The 12,815-nt window shown below is 50.4% G+C and overlaps 6 protein-coding genes and 1 non-coding gene across 7 annotated transcripts; 4 read left to right on the top strand and 3 right to left on the bottom strand.

Annotated features, from left to right (window-relative positions):
- Nucleotides 1-896: 896 nt before the first annotated feature.
- On the top strand, nt 897-968 carry BO80DRAFT_t303. The gene has a single exon. It is a non-coding gene; the product is annotated as a tRNA-Arg (tRNA).
- A 472-nt stretch (nt 969-1,440) lies between these two features.
- On the bottom strand, nt 1,441-3,639 carry BO80DRAFT_279826 (fungal specific transcription factor domain-containing protein). The gene is made up of 8 exons (XM_025714918.1): nt 3,577-3,639; nt 3,101-3,525; nt 2,648-3,046; nt 2,451-2,587; nt 2,190-2,391; nt 1,970-2,126; nt 1,629-1,913; nt 1,441-1,570 (listed from the first exon to the last, which is right to left on the bottom strand). Exons 2-8 carry the CDS (start codon nt 3,271-3,273, stop codon nt 1,523-1,525), a joined length of 1,401 nt encoding a protein of 466 aa, XP_025569408.1. The 5' UTR covers nt 3,274-3,525; nt 3,577-3,639; the 3' UTR covers nt 1,441-1,522.
- Nucleotides 3,640-4,662: 1,023 nt separating this feature from the next.
- On the top strand, nt 4,663-5,634 carry BO80DRAFT_419733 (putative GNAT family acetyltransferase). Its single transcript, XM_025718317.1, has 3 exons — nt 4,663-4,812; nt 4,866-5,188; nt 5,234-5,634. Exons 1-3 carry the CDS (start codon nt 4,715-4,717, stop codon nt 5,599-5,601), a joined length of 789 nt encoding a protein of 262 aa, XP_025569407.1. The 5' UTR covers nt 4,663-4,714; the 3' UTR covers nt 5,602-5,634.
- Nucleotides 5,635-5,913: 279 nt separating this feature from the next.
- On the top strand, nt 5,914-7,778 carry BO80DRAFT_498001 (NAD(P)/FAD-dependent oxidoreductase). The gene is made up of 2 exons (XM_025724108.1): nt 5,914-6,582; nt 6,629-7,778. Exons 1-2 carry the CDS (start codon nt 5,926-5,928, stop codon nt 7,583-7,585), a joined length of 1,614 nt encoding a protein of 537 aa, XP_025569406.1. The 5' UTR covers nt 5,914-5,925; the 3' UTR covers nt 7,586-7,778.
- An 816-nt stretch (nt 7,779-8,594) lies between these two features.
- Nucleotides 8,595-10,724, top strand: BO80DRAFT_430175 (lysophospholipase). The gene is made up of 4 exons (XM_025720651.1): nt 8,595-8,627; nt 8,696-9,538; nt 9,592-9,731; nt 9,781-10,724. The coding sequence occupies exons 2-4, from the start codon at nt 8,732-8,734 to the stop codon at nt 10,685-10,687; spliced, it is 1,854 nt and encodes a 617-aa protein (XP_025569405.1). The 5' UTR covers nt 8,595-8,627; nt 8,696-8,731; the 3' UTR covers nt 10,688-10,724.
- Nucleotides 10,725-11,309: 585 nt separating this feature from the next.
- Nucleotides 11,310-11,567, bottom strand: BO80DRAFT_460068 (uncharacterized protein; the record flags this gene model as incomplete). The annotated part of the gene is made up of 1 exon (XM_025722372.1): nt 11,310-11,567. One exon carries the CDS (start codon nt 11,565-11,567, stop codon nt 11,310-11,312), a length of 258 nt encoding a protein of 85 aa, XP_025569404.1.
- A 386-nt stretch (nt 11,568-11,953) lies between these two features.
- On the bottom strand, nt 11,954-12,772 carry BO80DRAFT_369676 (uncharacterized protein; the record flags this gene model as incomplete). The annotated part of the gene is made up of 2 exons (XM_025716408.1): nt 11,954-12,385; nt 12,521-12,772. Coding segments are annotated over 2 exons (684 nt in total), but the record flags the coding sequence as incomplete, so codon positions are not given.
- Nucleotides 12,773-12,815: the final 43 nt, after the last annotated feature.

Here is a 12,815-nt window from a genome sequence, read left to right as displayed (position 1 = left end):
AGACTGGACATCCAAGGAATGGCCATCGTCCCAAGAGTGGTTTGCTGTAGTCCTGGAGAGCAGATGTAGAAGTAGAATAAACTTGACTAGAATATCCAGTAAGGAGAATATTCACAAATATTTCCCACGATGGGTTGAATATCCCATCCCTATCTAGACTGTTTGTTATTTGGGTACTACGAGCTGGTGGGGTAAATATTCTAGCTGTCTTCCTTTTCTACGGATCGAGGCTTCTTGTTCAACTTACTACGTATTAGCACTAGTTGCTACCTCCTAGTCATCCTTCCCACAAAGATAACACTAATCGATCTGCCCTATTTAAGCTAGGTAGAGGTCCTCTCCAACCAATCCCTAGCCTAAGATATACCCATGACCAGAACATAGATGATGCTCTTCGATTTCCTCAATGGCTAAATTTCTCTTGCGGTGACAACAGAAACGCCCTCTCCCTTTCATTCCGCCGCCTTCGAGGGTCTAGACTATGAAGATAGGATATCTAATCATCTAGCTGGATAGAGTTCCTTCGGCCCTGTTCTATTTCCACCGTAAACTCACGAATCATGGATATGGATCCCTTTAGTACCAAGTCCCCAGACAACGTATTCTGTCTCAATGAACGTTCCATCTAAATTTTATATATACTTACCCCATTGAACCCACCAAGCAATACCAAAATCGTGGAAAAATCAAGAAAAGCACATCCTCACTGGCGAGAGGTTTGTTTTTCTGTACCTTGAACCCCAACCCCAACCAATATCATTCATCCTTCCTCCCAACAGCACGACACCAACTAAAGTTCGCACCAAACCACGGAACCCCTCCAAAGAAACCCTTAACTCCAAGTACATCCAACACAATTTCATATATTTACTATCCAAACCCATGACATCAATCCCGGCCGGGTAGTTCAATGGTAGAATGCTAGTTTCCGGTACTAGTGGTTGCGTGTTCGAGTCACGCCTCGGTCGTTCACTTTTTGAGTCTGTGATGGGGTGCTTCTTTTTTTTTGGCATTATTTATCTGTACCGGTTTGTGAGCCTATCTGGACGGACCGCGGAGTGGAGCCATGGCGGGGAGTGGTAAACTAGCTTTGTGTGGCTTAGGTGCGGGAAGTTCGTTCGCTCGGCTGGCGGGGCTATTATTAGTCTACGGTAAGAATAAATTCAACCTTGATGTTCTTGTGCTCAAGCTTTGTCAGTCTCTCTAGGCAGATAGGCCAAGCCTGGAATCTATCTCCACATGATCCAGTACTCAATGGACTGAAGTTTGGAGACAGACATCTTCAATGGACAGAAGCTGTTGGCCGTTGCCATGATTGGCTCCGTGACCCTTTGCAATCTGCCTGCCGTGTTCGATAGTCCACTCACTACCAGCATGGCTTCGCTGGGCTCGATCTCGATGCCGACGACGGGCGTGCCGCCGCCGGCAAGGCTGGCAATACTGCAGGGCTAGAAATACACCCTTTGACTTGAAGTTGCATATGTAGACAGGCTAATTAATGCATACGGCCGCAAAGGTAGACCTAGTCAAGTGCAAACAAACCAAGCATCGGAAAAGGTTCATACCACGTCTGATTAGTCGAGTATCAGTTCCAGTATGTCACGTTTACTTACTGAACATTCACTTACAGCAGTGTCCAGAGAAGTCGGTATATCAGTGTTCCTTCCTCCATCGGCTGTTGCCAAGTCGACGGCAGCCCCGCTAGGGGACACGACCGTCTGCGTGAGCAAGGCCATCTTCTTCTGTTCCCGTTGAATATCTCGCGCAGCCTCTGTAGCACCTGCTTCCTGGAACATCTGAGCAGCCTGGTGGAGTGCTCTTATTGAGTCTCCGCATTGAAGGTACTGATGAGTTGCGGGTATAGCCTTGAGTATAAAGCTGATTGCCTGGTAGGTTGAGGAGCCGTGATAGTCCTGCAGCAGCACAGTCAGACGGATAAGCGACTAAGTCTTCAAAGAAGAACTCGTACTATTGTGTATTGGAATTGACGACGAATTTTATCAGACTCGAATTGGCTCCGTATTAGAAGAGTGGCATGCTTCAGTGCTTTTTGTATGAATACTAATCGGTTGGGATCTGGACGTTCGGCTGGTTCTAGCCCATGTAAGGCAAACCCATTGATGTACCTATTCAAGCAATGATCAGTCAGAAAGGACTTGGTGTCTCGCTTCGATAGTGCATTTGCATACATTTTCATAAATGTATACGGGATTATAAACCTGTTTCGGTCCTGCTTGTCAGAAAAAGTCTGGTACTGGGGTTCAATGATATTGTTGATCCTGTAGAACCATTCGTCAATGCTCCGATCAAACGATGTCAAGAGGTCTGTTTGCGCCGCTCCGAGAGGATTCAATTGAAGCTGGGCTTTGGTAAGTCGTGTCTTTGCGTCGGCTAATTGCATCGAAGTCGATCAGCCAAAGCCACGGAATAGTGATACAGTATCAACCTACCAGGGGTGGTGAAACCCACGATGTAGGCGCAAATTCGATGGTCGACTGGCCGACAATACGGGGATGCGAGTAATTTCTTAGCAAAGGGGAGATATTCTCTCATTCTGTTGATAACAAACGGTCGGTTCAGGTGCATCCTTGTGTGTAACAATATTAGCTGCAAGTCCCTAATCCTGGGGCAGGTGCAGATATCGTACGTCAGATCAAAGCAGCACAATGTAAACCATGTTCTTGCTCGTTCAACAAGACTGAATGTGTGCTCGGTATCGTCTTCACCCAACTTTAAGGCGGCCGTGTTGAGTCCTAGTTCTGCAGCCAGGGATGCCACGTAACCCCAAAGCCGAGACCGACCGGCCAATGCACCCAGAAGCATCATTGCCCTGACGGCCTGAATATCGGGACTTGGACCGACAAATGTATTCTTCACCAGCTCATCGGCTTCAGCTAAGTAGCTCTGGTATTTTTCGGGCTTGATCGCTCGGGCAGCGACGGCGCAAATCACTGTGGACATCAGGGGATGCTGCCTAACAAGTCCTTTGGGATGGTAAATCTGATCATCCATGAAACCCACCACAGTTCTGCAATTTTCGTAGAAGCTAGAAAAAACTGTTAACCTACAAAGCAGGAAGAAAATCATATCATCCACCTACAAGTCATAGAGCTCCTCCCATTCGCTTTCACTCACGATGCCGCGCGCGACTATATCGCCTGCACAGAGTGGTTCCGACTGAGTCACAGTGGGCTGTGGTACTGGCTGCAGCGCGGCCAACTGGGCCAATGTGTTCTGCATCTGCTGCATTTGAGCCTCATGGCGTGCTTCCATGGCCTCGAATCTTTGCTCCAGGAGTACGAGCTTCTCGCTAAACAATGAGCATTTCACGGGAAGCGGCAGAAGCAATCTTACCTGAGATTACCATCTGGTCCCGAGGTTGAAGCACTATGACTGCCCCGGATGGGCTTGGGAGAAACAAATACACACTCTGACCTGCTAGCTCGGCATCTTTGGCATGGGTTTTGATTAGGTCCCCCGCATTTGAGCTTCTTCCTGCGGCAGCGTAGACATGCTGATAACGATCTCAACCGAGTTAGCGGGGCCATTGTGTCACAAGGCACTATCCTCGCTCACCTGCTTGATTCTGCCATTTTAGCAAACCTCAGATAATCTCCCACACTGGGGGTATGAAAGACGAGCGCGGGGTGAGGGGGTAAAGAGCTGCGATGAATGGCCTCACTCGGAACAATCCCGTCGACAATCACGTGATCTCGATCCCGCCCAGTTGTTGACTTGGAGAATCACCCTAGATATACAGTTACTGAGCTTGGATCGAGTCCCTGGGACAATAGACAAGTGACTATAAGATCATGTTTCTGACTATCGTCCACTAGGTTTCCAGACGGTAGGGGATGATGGGTGAGTCAAGCTAGTAGGGATACCACGACTACCACCACGGCTCGCTACCAGGCTCAAGCTTAGATAGTGACCCTCACGAAGTATGGGTATCTTGATCTAGTACATTTAGCAAAATCCGTGAGTGCAAGTCGCTTTCGAGATAACTTGTTAGCGCCGGATACTTGCTCATCCACTACAGTCAATATCAAGTTCATGAGAGTCCTGCAGATTGGAGTACTCCGTCAGTGTCTCGCTTTCAGATGTGCTTTGGTTGTTGGTTGCCAGAGAATCATCTGGCGCCGGGCATTGTGAATGGCATTGATTTTGCACGTAGGGATTACAATCGTGGGCCGACGATAAAGGCTTAGATCAAGTCGGCTTAACTCGCGGGAGGCGATACACAGCCCGGAGCGCCCCACAAAAAGTCACCCGGAGGTTGCTGTAGGGCCCCGCATAGCCCTGAATCACATACTTGAAGGCCATCATGAAGGGAATTGTAAATACAAAATATGTATTTCACAGCTTGGGGTATACATGTATGACCTGAGACTCCAACGTCAGGCTCAAGAATAGATGCCACAAAAGTAGTGAAAGTTTTACTAGTCCGAAAAGGAACCATTTCCTTATAAGGTAGGTGGAGAGTATATGCTGACGCCGGTGTCTGTTAGCATGGCCGGTGTCACTCCAAGGGCGTGTAGCGCCTCCCTTATTCGTGCACACCAGACAGGGATCTAATTAGTAGCCTGGTTAGACGAAGATATCATGCATTAGCACATAAGCACTTGTCAGGGCCACTGTCTTAACCCCTCCAGCAATTAATATATTAGGCTTCCCACTCACCCTGTCATCAATTCTCTCAATCATCTATCGCACCATGTCTGACTCTCAGTTTGAAGTTAAAGAGATCCTGACAAAAGAGGAGTACCGCCGTCTGGTCGACGTCCTCTGGTCGGCCAACTCCCATCCCTACAAGTAAGAGCCCGCTCGCCCACTCCGATCTCTTTACTGACTTTATCTCGCGACAGTGCAGTATGGACGGCGGTCCATCCAGTCTCGGGGCATACGGCTGAAGACCGAGTGAAAGACAAGGCGTATGACTGTGAGGTGCGCTGGGCCGCCCACGAGAAGAACCCGGCCTCCCATCTCATCTATGCAATCGACAAGCAAACTGGACGGGTTGCCGGCGGCTGTGAATGGCTCATCTTCCGGAAGAACCCGTTTCCTAACGGACCTCAGCCCATTCCCTGCACGTGGTACCCCGAGGGTTCCGAAAGAGCCGAGTACGCCAGCCACATGCTCAGCCAGGCCTTCTTTCCGCGCCAAAGCTGGTTTCAGCGTCCTCATGCGGGTAAGTGTGTGACTTTTGGCTCATATTGAGTACTAATGTGGGTAGGCGTCAATGCCATGGGCGTTCATCCGGACTTCCGCCGTCGTGGGGTAGGGCGTCTTCTCATGGAGTGGGGTCATGAGAGGATCGATCCCCTTGGGTACGAGAGTTTTATCGAGGGAAGCCCCACGGGTCGCTTCTTGTACGAAGAGTGCGGGTACAAGAGGGTTCTTTGTCTCCATATTGACTTTGCGAAGAAGAACCCTAGTGATGAGTGGAACAGGCTAGTTCACGAGTGCCTTCCCCCGCCCATCCTTCTGCTCTGGAGGCCACCACGGGGAGAGTGGACGGACAAGGTACCGGTGGGACCATGGGCTGTGACGGAGAAGACGTGGGAGGAGACTGGTGCCGAAGTTGCTCAGGAGAGTGCTTAGATTAGACAACGTTTTGCTTGGAGCGGTCCGGGGAGGTATTTGTGATATCTATTTGTGCTTCTATAGTCGGTTAGAGTTTCTGTGGCTGACAAACAGTCCGTGACATCTCCAACATTCAGTACTGCACATATAGCATCATGTAGAAAAATGATGACTTGAGATGAGGAAGAATAAAAGTAAACAGGTGTGAGCACTATGTTGAATACACATTGGGACCAGCCTGCCCCCTTTCGGTTAGTTCCTACCGCCACCGCTGCTTATCGTTATCGGGCTTTATCTCTCCACTTTCTCCCATGCCATACGACATCAACTCACCAACCAACCATGGGTGCCATCCTCTCTTCCCTACGCACCATCTACCTCGGCATCCGCGTCCTCCTAGCCGATTATGCGGACGCAAATGCAGACTTCCACGCCCTCTTAGGGCGCATATCCGCCCCAATCTATCCCATTGAGAATCCCAGCACCTCCTTCTGGCAGCAACAACCACCGTTCCCGGAGCTGGTAGACATCCAATCGCCCACTCTGCCTGATCAGGCGGATATTGTGATTATTGGATCAGGCATTTCCGGTGCAAGTATCGCCTATACCCTCCTCACTCAAAGTGCCAGCGCTGAACCCCAAGTCGGTCCTAAGATTGTACTGCTAGAAGCACGAGAGCTCTGCAGCGGTGCGACGGGAAGGAATGGAGGACATATCAAGTGTGCCTCGTATTCGGACTACGCGCTTTCCAAGAGTCGTTTTGGGAAAGAGTGCGCGCGAAAGCTACTCGAGTTCGAGAGGAAGGCGTTACCTTTGCTAGTTGGCTTCGCGCAAGAGAATGGGTTCAAGGTGGCTGAGGCAAGGGAGGTAGAGACATTGGACGTCATTACTGATGCAGGGATGTGGGAGAAGACAAAGAAGATGGTACAGGAACTGAAAGAGGATGTTCCGGAGGCTGGGGAGGAGATTGAGCTTTTTGAGGCTGATGAGGGTTGTGAGGTATGTTTGGTGACATTGTGATGGATAAGGCTGACTATTGAACAAGAAATTTGAACTGAATAGAGAGCAATGCTATGGGGTAGTCAAATATCCTGCGGGTGCCCTTTGGCCTTATCGATTTGTCACCTCACTCTATGCACGGCTCTTGTCAGAGTTTGGCTCACGATTCTACATTGAGACAAACACACCGGCCACAGGTATTGAGGTTCGGGATGATGAGATGCCGTTCGTGGTTTCAACGCCTCGCGGGAAAATCACTGCATCCCATGTCATCCACGCTACAGACGCTTTTGCGGCGAACCTCGTCCCAGGGACAACTGGGAAGCTCTTCCCCATGCGGGGACACATGACTGCTCAAACCCCAGGAAGCGGGCTATCGCATCTCGACGGTTCCAGGTCGTGGTCCATTATAGGGAAACATGGATTCGATTACGTAACCCAACGACCAGGCGACCGTGCTGGAATCGGGAGTGAACTCATGGTTGGTGGAGGTGTTGTGCAGTCCCCTAGCAAAGGCATTGATGAGTTTGGAATCTGGCGTGATGATCAGATGAGCGGACCTATCAGCGCCTACTTGGACGGACTCATGCCTGTGACCTTTGGCAGAGAGCGCTGGGGAGAAGACAAACGTGGTACACGCATCAAAAGTGCGTGGGTGGGATGTATGGGATTCACATGCGACCTTTTACCCCTCGTTGGGAAGCTAGAGCCAGGACTTACTGGTCGTGTTGTTCCTTTGCGGAGGAATAACAGACAAGTTGGACGCTCCAACGTGCCAGCTGCAGAATGGATCTCGGCTGGATTCAACGGGGAAGGCATGGTGCTTGCCTGGCTGTGTGGGGTGGCTGTGGGATTGATGGTCTTGGGACTAGATGACATGAATCACGAAGGATGTGCTGGTATTCCGCCAGGCAAGGTCAGCGATTGGTTGCCAGACAACTTCATCTGCTCTAAGCGTCGGGTGAATCGGATGGATGTCACAGAGCTTGGGTTGTTGATGTAGCATGGTGCATGCTATGCAATCGTCAGCCCCAAAAGGCTCGGGCTCATGATAATGGGCCGCTACTACCCCTACAATATCCAGAATTTTTGAGATTCAGGTACGCAAAACGAGGACCAACTTGTTCTTACTTTGGATCACCCATAAAAGATAACTACAAAATCTCTGATCCCAACTCAGGGCCTAGTATGTCCGCAAATCTTCTAGATTTAATCCTGATGTCTCTAGGGGTTGCCACGTACACTCCGCAAAGTTCGGGCTCGCCGAGAAAACTAGATCAATACACTGACAATAACTACATCTCATAACTACAAGTTTTATAGGTGAATCCAAGTCAATATGATGGGTCGCACCTTTCTTATTTCAAATCATCGATTGTGTATGAGGAATTTGCGGCTTTAAAGCATTCCTCGACTCACTGGCCCATACAATCCAGGTATGCTGTCAGAAAACGATCAACATACTAGCAAAAGTCTTTCCACGCTGTCTCTTTTCGGTGCCCGACAGTGACTGCTAAGCCTCCAGGTAGACCAGTCCGGTTAAAAATAACAACGTGGAAGACTGACAGTCAGATCTTACACTGAGAATTCCCTCAGGGGGAGTATCCAGTCAGCCTCTAACGTCCTCTGTCCGTCATCTTTCTCCTGAAATCTGTTGAATGGGGAAACTTAACCGGCACCGCCACGGCCAGACTACTATTCTAGGCATTCTATACTAAGCTTAGCCACTACGTCATCCCGTCACGTAGGGGTTTGATAGTCAATCGTTCTTCAACAGGGTTCCGCCATCATTGCGGTTATAAGAGGAAGTAGGAGGATTCCTTACGGCCTCCAACAGAACGTCATTTCCGGAGTCCGCGGCATTTCGTGGCAAAGCTGACCATGTGTTCCAAGGTTGCAGCTGGAGTGGTTGTTTAGCGCAGCCTCGTTGGGGACCACCGCTATACATACCCAAACGGGAAAGCCTTGCGGGACTAATCACAGGCCGAGCCCTGGTCCGCAGCAGGCCTTACGAAGTATAGACCCTGTGGCAGAGTCAATCCATTGTATGTTCAGCTCTAAGCCTTCAAGCATATAAAGAAGTCATCTTCTTCCATCAAACTGACAACAACAGCAACAATTCCTTTTCTTTCAGTTATCACCCCTCGCTATGTGGTTCCTTTTGGTCACCGCTGTGGCAGCGGTCGCCGCTACACAGGACCTCCCCCAAGGCTACGCCCCCGTTCCTGTCTCCTGTCCTGATAACCTCCAATGGGTCCGGCCAGCAGTTGGTCTCAGTCAGGACGAAGCAAGCTGGGTTGAAGGCCGGAAGAAAGTCATTCTGAACTCATTGGACGCGTATCTGGACCGGCTCGAGCTGGAAGACTTTGACAGACAGGAGTATGTATCACGTCTCGACCAAACCAGTCAGACACCCATTCTGGGGCTTGCAATCAGCGGTGGTGGCTTCGGATCCGCCTTCACTGGAACAGGAGTGATCCGTGCCTTCGACGATCGGCTCATGGAAGCGAATGAGCAAAGAACTGGCGGGATACTGCAGAGCTTGACCTATATATCAGGTCTCTCAGGGGGCTCCTGGCCCACCGTGTCATTTCCATCCTATGGATTTCCCACCGCAGATGAGATTGTGGATTACTGGAAACCCGAGATTGATCGTTTGTTGACGGTCAAGAATAACACTGCCGACGCCGCTACTGGTGACACCCTTTTCGAACAGATTGCCACCAAGTTCCTTGCTGGGTTTGATATAGGCGTTGGAGACTACCTTGGTCGCGGATACGCGTACGAATTTATCCCGGGAGAGTCGGGTGGTATCAGCACCACGTTTTCGGGGATTCGAAACTTGAGCCAATTCATCACTCATGAAATGCCCATGCCAATCATCCATTTGGCTTCGGTTGAGTCGGGCGATCCAGAGTATGATGGGCTTCTGGAGCCCAGGGCCAATGGAACAATTGTGAGTCTATCCTCAGGGGAATTGGCCTCATTCTACATTCTGACAACGTTTAGTTTGACGTGACTCCATTTGAATTCGGTGCCTGGAGTGGAAGTGTCCGTGCATTTACACCAACTGAGTGGATGGGAAATCAACTTTCCAGGGGAGCCCCCGTCAATGAGAGTACATGCTGGCGAGGTTTTGATCGTTCATCGTAAGTCACCTTAGACTTCATGCCTGCCTCCCTAACTCAATCATGCTAGATTCCTTATCGGCTCTTCCGCCAACGCCTTCAACTTCTGGTACCTGGAGACTATTTCCAATGGAACCCTCGGGCAGTTTGCGAAGCGATCCTCCAAGAACAACCTAGCCAAGCGACTCACCCCACCGAGCGATCTAGACGAATTAGTTGATGCTTTCAAGGAGTCATTCGATCTGCATCTGACCGACATCACCTATAGCACATACCCCAATCCGTTCGCCAACCTCTCCAGTTCCAGCGGAAACGCGCACACATCCCCCGACCTGAACCTCGTCGACGGTTCCGAAACCGGTCAAACCATCCCGCTCTGGGGACAAATCCAACCCGCACGGAACGTAGACTTCATCATTGCGTGGGACGATTCGCAAGATGCAGACCCCTATGACTGGAACAACGGTACCAACCTATACAACACCTACACCGCCGCCAAAGCAGCCGGTCTGCCCTTCCCAGTGATTCCACCCGTGAAGACGATGATGAATCTGAACTATACCATCCACCCGCAGCTGTTCGGCTGTGACGCGAATCTCACCACCACCGGAGATGATCGGGCCCCAATCGTGCTCTACCTGGCGAATGCCCCATATAGCGCGTACACGAACTTCAGCTTCTGGCAGACCTCCACGAGTCGGGAGCAGATGAACGAGATCTTTGTGAACAGTTTTGACATCGTCACGCAGGCGAACGGGACGTGGGATGCGGAGTGGCCGGCTTGCATTGGTTGTGCAGCTGTTGACAGGAGCTTGGCTCGTATCGGGATGGAGCGAACTAATCAATGCGAACGATGCTTTGAGAAGTATTGCTGGAACGGGGAGTTGGATGAGCGAGACCCTGGAGAGATGGACCCCACGCTGGTTTTGGACCCGGGGGTTGGGTTTGACGAGTGGAACGCTACACATCCTTTCTGATAGGAGTCTGGCTGTTACAGCAATTTTATGTGATGCTACATACTATGAATCCTTTTTTGGACGTAGAAGATCCATCTTAGGATCTGGATGGGTAAGCCAGATCCGCCATATGACCTGCCCGATGGCCGCTATCGCTACGATAGCCATTGACAGAGGTACTACGTACGCTACAACGCAACAGCACATTCCCTTTTAGAAATAGTGAACAGCTGATCTCAACTCTTTGTTTTGTTTTTCCATTTTTTTATCTTTTCTTTGGCTTGGAAGCATAGCTAGGGAAATGGTCTCATCTGATAATACGTGCAGTGTCTGGACTGCGGACTGGATCGATAGATCTTAATGATTTGGGGAGTGCGAGGAGTCCCCTGCTGGGTTTCTCCTTCATAGCATAGTTTCTCTAGTAGTTGCTCGGTACTGAGAGGAGTAGCAGAGGCTTTGATGCATGTATAGATGGCCTCGTTCTCTAACACTACCCCTGCTATCATCCTTCTATTCCACGAAATTAGATTAATGAGTGTATCTAACAATATTTCCACTCATATTCACGACGACCAGTGCATCACATGCTTAATCATAGGGCATATTCGTCACCCTTCTTAACAACTCATCAAAAGAACATAACTCAGTCACTCCCCCTCCGCTGCTCTCGCTGCTGATCCTGCGACGTCGCTTCCAAGATATCGCTATCGTATCGGGGATCGAGCTTGTTCAACAACTTGTTCGAATGAGGTTTCGACGTAGACGGTGCAGTGGTATTCGCCCCCGGGCCCGAAAAGCGAGGCTGGCTGGCGGATTCGTCGAGATCGGAATCGTTCTGGTCAATGGGTTCGACGTTCTTCGCGTCGAGGAAGTCGCGGCCAACGGGGGGTTGATCGGTCATGGTGTTGTGGCGGATCGGGATGCAGCGGAATGGTGTGTAGTGTAGTATTTGAAGATCAGCTGGGTTGGATTGTAGGGTTAATAGTTTTTGATGAAATCCTATTGAATTGGGTTGAGGGCGACTGATTATATGCACTGGTTGTGGCCATGACATCATTGGAATCATACGTCGGAATGACGCGGAAGTCACCAACACCAGGACAGCATCCCGGTCCAAACGGCACTGTGTTACGTCAGAAGTAATAGAAGTCATATGGTCCGATATATCAAAGTTGAAGCCGCACTGCTGCCTAGAGCGGAACTGGGTCCAAAGCAGCCAGACTGACGCCTGTGAAGTGGATTTGGGATGGCAATTATGCATCCGAAATGTGCAGTGTAAGAGGAAATCTAGCGGTATCGGAAGGTGTAGGGGAGTTCTCCACTCCCCCCTTGCATCGTAGCCAGCCTATAATCGAAAGATTCGTCCCATTTGCTTGTGAAGAGAGGCCTCCCCGGGGCCGATGCCATATCTTGGAGGGCATGCACAACCTCAGAGACCCAGTTGATTTCAATCCCCACCTCCTGTGCCAGCATGTTGCATCGAACCATAATCTGCCAGCAGAACGTCAAATACTGTCGCAGTGCCCTGTGATTGTCTCGGTGGAGTGGATCATGCGGGATGGGGAGTCGCCGCGGTCGCTGAGAGTCGTAATCTGCTAGCGCGGTGATCTGCCAGACCAGTTCCTGCGGCAATCCTTTCATCCGCAGATACAGCTCGACGCGCGCAGTATCCGTCACATCGGGTTGGAATCCGGCCACTGTGCTGCAATTCAGGAACGCCTCGAATGGGACCTTGCCAAACGGAAAGTCGTCGTTGGGGACTCGGATGGGTGGAGGCCAGGAATCGGCCGGGTCACGGTATTTTGATTTCAACGCGAGAAAGGCGGGCTGATTCAGGTATCGCTCGACCTTGACTGACTGATGGAAATGATCTTCGAGTCCGAAGAATTGGCGGTGGGGATAGCGGGGGACCTCGTTGTTCGATCCTTCTAGAGTCCAGGTCCGGACAGTTTTCTGGTACATGAGCGTTCCACGATACTCCTCAGACTTTTTCTTATTGCGTGCCTCGCGGGATGTTGGATCCCATAGCTCAGGGAAGCAAAACAAGATGTTGAGAGCCAGGTAGAAGTGCAGGGCCGCTTGAAAGACCTGGTTCCAGCCGCGATCTGGTTTCTGCCGATCATGAGCATATAAAATTTCGGATGGGGGG

The sequence above is a fragment of the Aspergillus ibericus genome (genome assembly GCF_003184845.1).
Source record: "Aspergillus ibericus CBS 121593 unplaced genomic scaffold BO80scaffold_86, whole genome shotgun sequence".
NCBI classification, from domain to species: domain Eukaryota; kingdom Fungi; phylum Ascomycota; class Eurotiomycetes; order Eurotiales; family Aspergillaceae; genus Aspergillus; species Aspergillus ibericus.
The sequence above is the reverse complement of the archived record's forward strand: the minus strand, read 5'-3'. Positions and strand labels throughout refer to the sequence as shown.

Excerpts from the sequence above, each read along its gene's own strand:
- BO80DRAFT_430175 (XM_025720651.1), top strand. The coding sequence starts at position 8,732 with ATGTGGTTCCTTTTGGTCACCGCTGTGGCAGCGGTCGCCGCTACACAG. Across the intron at positions 9,539-9,591 it reads CCAGGGCCAATGGAACAATT|TTTGACGTGACTCCATTTGA; the intron begins GTGAGTCTATCC and ends GACAACGTTTAG. Across the intron at positions 9,732-9,780 it reads CGAGGTTTTGATCGTTCATC|ATTCCTTATCGGCTCTTCCG; the intron begins GTAAGTCACCTT and ends CAATCATGCTAG.
- BO80DRAFT_279826 (XM_025714918.1), bottom strand. The coding sequence starts at position 3,273 with ATGGAAGCACGCCATGAGGCTCAAATGCAGCAGATGCAGAACACATTG. Across the intron at positions 2,392-2,450 it reads CGTGGGTTTCACCACCCCTG|CCGACGCAAAGACACGACTT; the intron begins GTAGGTTGATAC and ends CGATGCAATTAG. Across the intron at positions 1,571-1,628 it reads CGACTTCTCTGGACACTGCT|ACGTGGTATGAACCTTTTCC; the intron begins GTAAGTGAATGT and ends TCGACTAATCAG.
- BO80DRAFT_498001 (XM_025724108.1), top strand. The coding sequence starts at position 5,926 with ATGGGTGCCATCCTCTCTTCCCTACGCACCATCTACCTCGGCATCCGC. Across the intron at positions 6,583-6,628 it reads AGGCTGATGAGGGTTGTGAG|AAATTTGAACTGAATAGAGA; the intron begins GTATGTTTGGTG and ends CTATTGAACAAG.
- BO80DRAFT_419733 (XM_025718317.1), top strand. The coding sequence starts at position 4,715 with ATGTCTGACTCTCAGTTTGAAGTTAAAGAGATCCTGACAAAAGAGGAG. Across the intron at positions 4,813-4,865 it reads GCCAACTCCCATCCCTACAA|TGCAGTATGGACGGCGGTCC; the intron begins GTAAGAGCCCGC and ends ATCTCGCGACAG. Across the intron at positions 5,189-5,233 it reads GTTTCAGCGTCCTCATGCGG|GCGTCAATGCCATGGGCGTT; the intron begins GTAAGTGTGTGA and ends TAATGTGGGTAG.